This window comes from Nelumbo lutea, chromosome 7 (genome assembly GCF_056320005.1).
Source record: "Nelumbo lutea isolate HS-2025 chromosome 7, American lotus-T2T, whole genome shotgun sequence".
NCBI classification, from domain to species: Eukaryota; Viridiplantae; Streptophyta; class Magnoliopsida; order Proteales; family Nelumbonaceae; genus Nelumbo; species Nelumbo lutea.
The window spans coordinates 53057336-53069439 of NC_142690.1; the positions used below are offsets into that span (position 1 = coordinate 53057336).

A 12104-nucleotide genomic window follows, 5' to 3' on the forward strand; every position below is an offset into this window, starting at 1 on the left:
ATTAGGGCATCTGGCTTGCCATGTCACTGGATCCAAAATTCTGAACCAATAAGGAGCTTCGAAAGATTATTGACTGGAACATGGTTGACCCGTAGAGGTTGTGTACTTGGTATTTCCACTTAACACATGGAATAGAAGTACTGTAGTAATACATGTAAAAAAAAATATCTGGGGTGGAATGAACAGTAAAAGCCCTTAAAAATAAAGCAACTGCAAGAGATCCCTTCGACGAGGAGAAACCCAATGTGAGTCTTCCTGCCTGACCATTCTTGTTCCATTCCGGCTTGCATTGATTAAGTTACTAAGAGCATCTTTTCTATCCATCCAGAAGAAGATAATGGATAGATAGGTTCAAGAATTACTTATTATACGTTATTTCACCCATGATGGCCACCACAAAAACAGAACCACCTGTAGCACAATTTCATTTCATTTTAATTAACATCTCAACAGTACTATCTCATATTGCATAGAGTCGCTCTAGTCTCAACAAATATATTTTCAATGTATTCAATTATCTGATACAACATATCTACTTCCTAGTTTTTTTTCTAAATACACAATCATGACACATCTTTTCTGTGCAGTATATGCACGCGGAAGCTTTGGTACTATGACGACCACAAACCATGCTTTCCATGTATTCAATGAAGAGATCACTTGCCACAGTTGAACCCATGACAAACAGACAAAACTATGATAAGAATCAAGGCAATCAAAATCCCCAACACAATCAGCTTGATCTTCATATTTTGCAGCCACATCTTCCTACGCATCTTAGTTCCTGTGTTACGGAAGTCCTGAGCCTGTAACATGGTTTTATTTCCACAACAAGATCAGGACATAATTGAAATATGAATTTTTTCGAACTCAACATCCCACCTCTAACGATTAGTTCAAACCAAACCAAGAAAATAATATAAAAAAGAACATGTCTTGAGTACAAGTGCCAATGAGAAAAGCATCTACCTGGTTATGGAGATTCTCAGTCTTATCCACCAGAAGCTCTATCTTCTCCCCACGATCAAGAACCTGAATCATGAAATGAACACTTACGTATTAAGTCGCATGTATTTTGTAGAAATAATATTAAGGAAAAAATAAAGAAAATATAAATATTAATAATAAATAAAAAGAAAACAGAGGCTTATAATTTGGTTTGTCTTTAGAGAACCCAAATATAAGTTAATATGGTAGCCTGTCATCTGTTAACATGTTATTCAGCACCAAAAGCTTTGATGTCTTGAAAACTTCTTACTGTATGAACTTGTAAACAACTTTAATGGTTGCTCATATGAGCATTGAAGTTGAGATCACTTTCTTAATAATCTTTCTATGTTTTATAAAGATAAGAATATTGAAACCACTCGTTGAATTCAATTTACTATTCTTCATTACCACATGCATTCTACTTGGCATCCATGGGAAACCCACAGACCACAGTAGCACTTAGGTAAGAAACAAGTTATAGAAAGAACGACAAACTTGGTAAAGGCAGTAGCCATTGTAAAAGTAATAACCAATTAATAGACATACACATGGCAATCAAGGAGTGAGAACTGAATGAATGTTGGAAATGATGTTAGTGCTCCCTTTATTAAGATTATTAAATCTGACTTGCAAATTCCTCAGCTTAACTAAGAAAGTGAGTCTTCCAGTTAGTTCCTTGCATTCAAAAAAATTCATTCTTCCACAAAGTTGTGACTAGCCCTGATGTCTCATCCCCCCCCCCTCTCAAAGAAGGTGCCATAAACCAACTAATTCCTCAGTTTAACTAAGGAAGAATCTTTCAATTAGTTCCTTGCATTCAAAAAATTCATTCTTCCACAAGTTGTGACTAGCCCTGATGTCTCACCCCCCCCCCAAAGAAAACCAACTAATACTCCTAGATGACCATATGCTCTTCTTACCTGACTATTATTGAGCTCTATTGAGACCTCCCAACTTAGACTTTGAATCAGTACAATCTCAGGTTTTGCAACTCTCAAAGTCTCCTTTACTTTCTTATCTTTCATAGTGCTCTCATAATTGCTGAATTGTCTTACCATACAACCTATCACGTCTATCTCCTGTTCCCCTCCTTCCACTATTTCCTCCATTGCAATCTGCATCACACTTTTGTAAATCCAGCTCACTTTTTTTCCTACTGCAGCTCACTTTCAAATAAAGGTGATCATGGGCTGGGCAGACAAATTAGAGTTTCTATTTTTGAGTTTCAAAATCTGTGTAAACACACAAGAAATAATGACCTAAAGTCTTTTTTGGTACTTTCCACTGTTGTGCAGACTCTGGTTGTACAAAGGCTTTTTTCATGGGTATATACTTTCCATTGTTGTACAGACTCTGGTTGTACAAAGGCTTTTTTCATGGGTATATATAAAATATATGTTAAATTGTTAACGTGTTTAAAATATTATATAAATATATGTTATATGCATCATATGTAATATTTATAAATAATTCAATATATAACATACATACATACATACTCCAGACCCAGGACAGGCTTGAAGTGATCTGCTCCTGCATCATTTTTCCTAGCATGCACCTTAACCTCTGGCAATCTTTTTGACTCTTCTGTCTATCCCCTTCGTTGATCTCTACCTAACTCCTTATTACCAGACTGACCGTTCAGGTTAGGGTTTAAAATGTCACCCTCTCGGCCTCTCCTCCCTACTACCTTTTCTTCCTTCCTGTGTTCTCTCTTTTTCCCCTCTTTCATCACAACCTTTTCTAGTCAAAGTATGGGGTAGACCTGTGTCCCTAGAAATTAGTGCTTTTGCTAGGAGGTTGCCCTGAAAAAAAATAATAACACTTGAGATACTCTTAAAGAGAGATCAAATTGGTACTTATCGTCTCGTATATGCCTTCTTTGTATTGTAAGTGGAGAGACTACTTACCATTTACTAATCTCTTGATCATTTATTTCTTATATTTGGAGTGGTTTTTCTCTGTGGCTGCAGGTGGACACCTCCGACAGATTTTGCTAGTTTGTTTAACCAAGCAACATAATTTGCTTGATCATGTGGCAATGCACTAGGGCAGTGGTTTTCTGAACAATTTAAGAAGTAAAGGATCTTCAATGGGTAAAATTGCAGTATAGAAGCAGTTATTGAGAGCATCAATGGAAGCAGTGCATTGTTCAAAGACCACAGACATATTTGCCCTGTTTTACATGGATGGCATGACATTATTAAAGGATGGTTAATGGTTGTTGATTTATCAACTAGTAGAGTTGTGGCTCAAATGCAATGAGAACCAACTAGTAGAATTGATTTATAGTAAAATTTTATTTTACTATAAAAAATAGTTAATTTTGATGGAAGCTGCATTGGATATCTGGGACCCTCTAGAATAGTGGAGTTTTGAAGATGAAAATGGCACTATATTATATTAACAACATATTTAGGCCCAATGCTTATGGGGACTCCCTAAGAGCCAAGTTTTGATAATACTAATTTTGTTGAAGCTTATCAGCTCCTGAAACCATGCGATTGATTGCAAAAGTCAAAACAATCCACAACCCTGAAGTAGAATTGACATAAATAGTAACTCCAAATTCTTATAAAAGAATCAGATCATAGTCAAGCTAAATATTTGATAATTAAAAAAATGGAACCTAAAACAACAAGAATAGAGAAAGCTACATTAGACATTTAAATCCTTTTTTACCAAACCAGTACTCTTAAAGAAATAAGCACAACAAAAAGAAGAAAGAAGAATAAAACAGGAGGGAGGGAAAGAGGGGGAGAGAGGAGAAGAAGAAGAGATGAGAGGGTGCAGATGCAGATGGTACCACTTACAAAAGTGCTTCAAGCATTCAGCAATTAAAGCTTCTAAAACTCTTAGCATGATTATTTCTCTTAATTGCATACCTCACTTTAGGCATTCAAAATGTCTTTGTTTTTGTTACTTTTAGAAGTTAATAGACTATTACCAGGATACAAACAACAAAAAGAGGCTACAATTAGACTAGGACCTTAGCCACAACAATTCCGAGACCCCATGTGCCATGGCCCTATACTCTGCTTCTGCAGAAGATCTGGCCACAACAGATTGTTTCTTACTCCGCCAAGAGACAACATTACCAGCCACAGACTGCAATATGAGTATCTCTAGGAGCATGCATGAATTGGCTAATGCAACTGACAGCATACGCAATGTCTGGTCTAGTCATACACAGGCACAGGAGCTTCCCAAGAAGTCTCTGAAAAACCCCTTTGTCTTCCAACAAAGTTCCATGTGTAGCTGAAAGTTTGACTCATATCAATGGGAGTTGCAGTTGGTCTTGCACCCAGTTTTCCAGTTTCAGACAATAAATCAAGAACATATTTCCTTTGGGAAATAAGGATCACATCCTTGGATCTGGCAACTTCTATGCCAAGGAAGTATCTCAACTCCCCCAGATCCTTAATCTCAAATTCTGTACAGAGGAAAGACTTAAGAGCCAGAATGCCTGAGGCATCATTACCAGTCACTATAATGTCATCAACATACACAATGAGATACACTGCCAAGGATCTACTTCTCTTCACAAACAGAGTATGATCCGACTGTGTCTGAACATAGCCGAATCTAACAAGTGCAGCTCTAAATCTCTCAAACCAGGCTCTAGGAGATTGTTTGAGACCATAAAGAGATTTCTTCAATCTGCATACATTTCCTTGCATATCTTTCCCATACATCCCTGGGGGAAGGCACATGTAGACTTCCTCATGTAAGTCACCATTCAGGAATGCATTCTTTACATTCAACTGATAGAGAGGTCAATCAAAGTGAGCTGCCAGAGATAAAAGAACCCTCACAGATGTCATCTTGGCAACAGGGGCAAAAGTCTCCAAGTAGTCAATTCCATATGTCTGTGTATACCCTTTTGCAACAAGCCTAACTTTGTACCTCTCAATAGTTCCATCAGCCCTGTATTTAATCGTGAAAACCCACTTGCACCCAACCGGATTCTTCCCTTCAGGAAAATCCACCACCTCCCAAGTACCATTTGCATGTAGAGCATCCATTTCGGTTTTCATAGCATATTTCCATTCTGGAATCCCAAGAGCTTCTGAGACAGACCTAGGAATGGGGTTAGAAGCAACAGAAGAGAGATAGGAAAAGTATGAAGGAGAAAGCAAGTCATAAGAAAGGTGTTTGGAAATGCAGTGTGCAGTACATTTCCGCTTCCCTTTCCTAACAGCAATGGGGACATCAAGGTCTGGAAAAGATGATTCTAAAGGAGTTGAAGCAGTACCTGTTATCTCATCTGTGATTGGGAATGTATGAGCTTCATCTGTTGTAAGGGAAACCACTTGCTCATTCCTGGATCTCTGTCTTTGATACACTTTGGGATTATGGATAGGGCGAGGGGGTAAAGAAATAGGGCCCCCTGGACAAGAGGTATGAAGTGATTGATCCTCCTTTGACTCATTTGGTGAAGATACAGGTTTGTCAAGAGGCTCAACTGAGACAGTAAGAGGAAGAGCAAAAACTTGTGACAGACTCTCCCCCTGTGGACAAAGTCCATCCTGAGAGGAACTATAAAAAGGAGAAAGTTCATTAAAGGTAACATCCATAGAGACATGTCAGGTGTCAGTCTTTGGATCAAAATAGCAATAACCCTTTTGTGTGGGAGAGTAACCAAGGAAGATACATTTGTGGGCTTTCGGTTCAAACTTGTGTCTTTGCACACTTGGAATGTGAACATAGCAGGTACAACCAAACACACGAAGAGGAATTAGAAAGAGATCCTTGTCTAGATGAAGAAGACTGAAGGGGGATTTAAACCCTAAAACCCTGGAAGGAATACGGTTTATGAGATAGGTAGCAGTAAGTATAGCATCACCCCAAAATCTTGTGGGAACATGTGAGGCAAACAAAAGGCTCCTTGCAACTTCAACAATATGTCTATTTTTCCTCTCAGCAACTCCATTTTGTTCAGGGGTTCTAACACAGAAACTTTGATGAATAACCCCCATGTCCGAAAGATACAAGGATAAACTCTTCTCAAAGTACTCTTTTGCATTGTCAAATCTAAAAATCTTAATTCTTGTACCAAATTGAGTTAGAACAAGCTCATGAAATTGCCTCACAAGTCTTGGGACTTCATCCCGGGATTACATTAAGTATATCCAGGTGAATCTAGAGAAGTCATCAATGAACAAGATAAAATATCTGTAACCCCCCATAGAGGATAAATGGTATGGCCCCCACACATCACAGTGCACAATATGAAAAAGAAAAGAGGATCTTTTATTGCTCACAGGGTAAATTTTTCTACAATGCTTTAACAACTGACAGGACTCACAATTGAGACTGGACACACTGACTTCCTTAAACAGTTTTGGAAACAAATGGCTTAAAGTAGAACCAACCGACAATGACTCAACATAATTTGACTCAACATAATTTGGCCAAGGGTGTCGAGCAAGTATATTCCATTCGCTTCATGGCCACTCCCAATCACCTTCTGAGACTTCATGTCCTGAAACACACAGTGAGAAGGGAAAAAGGTTACACAACAATTCAATGATTTGGTCAGGCTACTTACAGATAACAAAACGGTATTTAACTTACGCACATGAAGAGTGGAAGGTAAGAGTAAGGAGTCTGTAGCCTTGACAGTTCCCTTGCCGGAAATAAGGGCAAGAGAACCATCAGCTAAGGTGATTTTGTCACGGCCAAGAAGTAAGTCATATGAAACAAATAAAGTGGAAAGGTTGGTCATGTGATCAGAAGCACCTGAGTCTATGATCCAAGGGGTTTTGTGTTTACCTGAGGTGGATGCATGGTTAGCGGAAGCCCTTATACCTGAGTGAGCAAAGGCAATGGTGGCTGAACTTCCAGAAGGGATGGATGATGAAGATGCACCTTCAAGCTGATTGATCATCTTTCCAAACTTTTCATATTCAGCTTTCATGGCTGCCAACTGTGCACTGGTAGATTCAACCTCTGTATCTGTGCCTGTGGCTGAATGTGCACTTCATGTCTTTCTACTATCATTATTCCTCTAGAATCTGATAGATACAAGATTGGGATGCAACTTCCAACACTTGTCCTTTGAATGTTTCGATTTCTTACAATATTCACACACTTCTTTCCTTCTTGAGCCACTGTGAGCTTCTGTAACCCCTTTGGGTTTATTTCCCATATTTGCAAAATAATCATTAATACCAACTCCTTGAACCTGCACTTGCCTTCTACTTTCTTCACTGCTAACCAGAGTATAGGCTTGTGACAATGAAACATCTTCATTGGACAAGATGTTTTGCTTTGTAATATCATATTCAGAATTCAGCCCTGTCAAGAACTCAAACACCCTATTCCGTTCAACCAATTTCCTGTATGTTTCAGCATCCTTAGGGGCATCCCAAGTCACGGCCTCTATCAAATCAATCTCTTGTCATATAGATTTTAAGATTGAGAAGTATGCTGCAAGTGACTTCTCCCCTTGTCTTAGATTTTTCACATCACTTCTCAGTTTGTAAGCTCTAGCAAAATTCAACTTCTGGGAATAAGTCTCTGCAACACTATCCCAGATCTCTTTAGCCGAATTCATCCACAGATAATGTTGACTGATCTGTGGCTGCATTGAGTTCACAAGCCACCCAATTACGGTGTAGTTTTCTTATACCCATTTCTCATAAGATGGATCATCCTCTGAAGGAGCTTTCTTGCTCCCAGAAATAAAACCCCATTTTCCCTTGCTACAAATATGGATTTTCACTGATTCTGACCAAGCTAAGTAATTGGTCCCATCAAGCTTGATTGTAGTTACAGCTAGCATAGAATCAGATGGGGTTCCCAACATCTACCCATATTCAGCAGTATTCTTGTTTTCAAAGTTTGAGAAATTCATCATGCAAAGTTCGTTGATAATTCTTTTCTTTTTTGTTTCAGCCTCCAAAAGGCACCCAGCAACCTCCAAACACAAGATATTTCTGATTCTAACAGTCGATGTCCCAAGAGGAAGGCAAAAGAAATACAGTCCTTGAGAGACCTTTTGTCGAACACTCAGTGTGCAATACTTGACAGCACATTGTTTACTGTTTCAGCCTTCAAGAAGGGGCTGGAATGAAGATGAGACTAGTACCTCTTAGTTTTAACAGTCTCAGCAACTTCCCAACCCAATAATCATCCGAATAGGACCTCCAAAAACAACCCAGAGATTTCTGGGTAGGAGCAGTCCAGCAACAGTGGCTGAATGATGTAGTCTCAGTAGCAGTGATTCCAGGGGTATTTCGGCTACTTGACAATCCAGAAAAGAGATAAAAACAACCCAGAAATCTCTGGATTAAGTCAGACCAGAGGATAACTGAATAGTAGCACTGTTTTCAAGGAAACTTCGGCCCCTTTTAACAGTCTAGAACTGTGAAAAATTAACCCAGAAACAACTGAGCAAAGACTTACAGTAAGAGAGTCTCTGGTTTGTACAATAAACTAGGCCGAACACTTGTCCTCTAGGATGACTTTGAAAAAAAAAACCTTTTCTCTGATTTTAAATCAGGCAAAGCAACTTGTTCTCTGATTCTTCCTGGCCACCGAACCCTTCTCCAAGTGTGTAGAAGCTTGGGAACCTTCCAACGACCTCCAAGAATTAGGCGGATGACTGTAAACTCTCAGCCCTAGAACCTCCTCATGTAGTTGGCTGGACTAGAACCACATGAGGGACTCGCCAAGTAGTGGCCTGCTCTGATACCAAGTTGAAAAACAGTCCTAGAAGTGGGGACTGTGTTTGAACAAAGGAGACTAGCAAGAGAGATTAGAGAAGAAGAGAGAGTTGCGGCAAGGAGAGTTAGAGGATGAATGTTTTGAACATAACCTCCCTCTAACTCTCTAATACACTTTTATTAAGTTAATCTTTTAGTAATTACAAGAGAGGTCCTTAGTTGGACAAGAAATTACAAAAAAATGAACATAAAAGAGTATGGGCCCAAAATAAGGCCCATTACAGAGAAGAACATAGAGATAACATACAATAACAGCCTATGGGCCATTCGGCCCATCTTCTCTACAGTAACAACTTTCTTCATTTGCTTTGTAGAGGGTACACCAATTAGGTGATATACAAAGACTAGGTCTTCCTTTTTGCAAAACATCCAAGGTGTTTATTTTCCAAGAGAGACTTCCCCACAGACGACTCCCACTTTTGGAGGGACAGGTTTGGACCAAACCTCCTTGTTATGAAAAGGCTGAGACAAAGAAAAGGTACACAAGGAGGCAAAGAAGGAAGCACAAGAAAAGGAGCCCAGGGACAAAGGCTTCCAAATAAGAGCGTCTAGGGAGGAAGGGTTCAAGCAAATAGGATCATGAGTTTTTAAGGAGCAAAGCAACCTAGTCAAGCTCAAAATCACTTGATCTCTTCTAAAATCCAAATTCCAATTGACTCATTTTTAAAACATGAAAGGGAATACAAGAAGAGGAAAAGATCCTTGAGGGTGAAGTCACCAATCCAAACAACCTCCTAGAACAAAACCATATCTTCAGTACAAGCATCATACCTGATCAGGTTCAAGAAAACAGGTTGAATACTATGAATAGCCTTCCATGGAGAATTCAGTGTAGCCTACCGAGATACACTAGCATCCCAACCATTATCTGCATCACCATGCACACTTCTTACAACTTTGTGCCAAAGTTTTTCCCTTTCTAGAGGTCATCTCCACAGCCATTTGCCTAGCAAAACTGTATTCTTCTTCCTTAAATTGCCTAAGCCCAAGCCCCCTACCCCTTCCTCCTACACACTATTTCCCACCTAACCACATGACCCTTCCTCCCTTCCCCAACCTCCCACAAGAAATCCCTCATAATTTTCTCCACCTTCAAAATCACCCTAAAGACCGACAGAAAGTAAGTTGGCAAGTTTGCTATAGTAACTTTTATTAAGGTGATACGACCCCCAAGGGAGATGTAGTTTCTCTTCTAAACTACCAACTTCTTTGTGCATTTTTCTATAATTGGACTCCAAAAGGCAAACCCAAGAACTTCAAAGGCCAGCTAGAGGTAAGGCAGACTAAGGACTTTGCCATCTCATTCATCTCTACCAACTCCAAATCTACCCCCACTACACAACTCTTTTCGAAATTAATCATCAACTTTGACACACATTCAAACAAGAATACTCATTTCAAAATCCTGGCCTTTAGTGGGTCTCCGGTCTCACAAAAAATGATTGTATCATCCGCAAATTACAAATGTGTTGCCACAGTACCCTCTCTGCCTACCCTCCAGCCTCTAAACATATATAGACCATCAGCTCTCGAGATGAGTCTGCTAAACACATTAGCTATCAGAGTGAAAAGGAAGGGAGAAAGGGGGACCCTTGTCTCAAACTTCTAAAAGCTGGAAAGAAGTCCCAAACCACTCCATTAACTATAACTGAATAATGGGGAGTTTTTAAACACGCCTCGATCCAGCAACACCACTTCTCTCCAAAACCATAGTTTCTCAAGGACTCCAACAAAAAAAAACACCTATCAACCATATCATATGTTTTCTCCAAATCCAATTTACAGATGAAACCTTTCTCTCCCCTTCTCTTGAGGTCCTCTACACATTCATTTGCTATCAAAATTTGATCTATAATCTGTCTTCCTTGAATGAAGGCCCCTTGAGATTGTCTTGTCAAATTGGGTAGGGCTAGTTTTAACCTTAAGAGCAATACTTAGGCCATAATCTTATAAATGCTAGTCACTAGCCTAATGAATCTTAAGTCTTTCAATTTGACGGCATCTCCTTTTTTAGGTATCAAGGCCAAGAAAGTGGAGTTGATCTCTTGACTAAAACAATGGTCCTCCACAAACTCCACAAAGACTGCCCACAAGTCTAACTTGATAATATCCCAAGAATCCTAATAGAAAGCCATAGTGAAGTTTTTGGGTCCAAGTGCTTTAGATCTATCCATTGAAAACACAGCCCCCCTTATTTCTTCTAGGTTGAAATCCTTTTCCAACAAGCTTGCCAACTCAGGGTCCAATCTAGGCCACTCTAAGCCTCACATCCTCCCATCTTTTGTAGACTACCCTGAAATGATTCATGAAAACATTAGCAATCTCATCCTAATTATCCACAACTTCACCATTGATCTCTAACTTTTCCACAAAGTTCTTTCTCCTCTTTTTGTTAGCCAATGCATGGAAGAATATAGGTGGTAACAATCCTCAACGTGAGCTCTACAGAGGACACACCAATTAGGAGAAATACAGAGGAAAGTTCTTCTCTTTTGTAGGTTATCTAGAATGTTTACTTTCCCATGGAATACTTCTCAACAAAACGCCATAATTTTTTGGGGAATTGGCTTGTACCAAATTTCTTTTGACGGAAAGGGTTGGTTGTGGCGATGGCCATTGGAAAGAGAGAGGTTGTGGCATGAAGTGGTGGGAAGCATTCATGGGAGGTCAAAGAATGGATGGGATGCTGGTGTATCAAGGAAAGCTAACCTAGCAGCACCTTGGAAGGCAATTCACAACACCCTTCCTCAATTCCTCAATTTTATCAGGTTTGAAGTTTATTCTGGCAACACTGTTCATTTTTGGGAGGATATTTGGGTAAGAGACACACCTTTAAAGGATTCGTTCCCTTCGCTATTTTCTGTTTCTTTGTACAAAAAAGAGGTGGTCTCAAAATTTGCCGCACCTTTGGGAACACCCTTAGATCCTACTTGGGATTTTGGGTTTCATAGAGGACTTAGGGATGATGAAATTGAATCTCTTTTTGTCTTGCTTGGTTGTCTTAATCAGGTTTGTTTGGATCCCTCCAAGCCAGATAAGAGGGTATGGACTCCTAGACCCGTTGGAACCTTCACTTGTGCTTCTTTCTTCAAGTCCATCTCTCAACTTTCTTCATTGTTTTCAGCCCCTACCTTCTTCCTTATCAGCTCTTCAAAGGATTCACAAACCAAATCCCAGATTTTTTCACCTTGTTCCCTACATTCGGCCACCTCACCCCTTTAGTCCCTTCCTCCACTCCCCTAACTATAACCTGCTGGGTTGAGGCAGACAATGGTTGAGGCTGGATAATATATGTTGTATTCACAAAAGCTCATTAGTATTCTTAAATTCAAGGACTAACACACCTGAAGATGAGGGTTTTGCTAAAGGACTACCGCACAAGGT

At 39.5% G+C, this 12104-nt stretch overlaps 1 protein-coding gene across 1 annotated transcript in view; it reads right to left on the minus strand.

The window, feature by feature from the left end:
• Positions 1-398: 398 nt before the first annotated feature.
• The window catches only part of LOC148846403 (vesicle-associated membrane protein 721-like), a 28209-nt gene continuing 16503 nt past the window's right edge, over positions 399-12104 (minus strand). The window contains exons 4-5 of the mRNA XM_088953206.1: positions 970-1032; positions 399-806 (exon numbers count right to left, since the gene is read on the minus strand). Coding sequence (XP_088809332.1) covers positions 657-806; positions 970-1032 — 213 coding nt within the window. The 3' untranslated portion in view covers positions 399-656. The remainder of the gene's footprint in view (positions 807-969; positions 1033-12104) is intronic.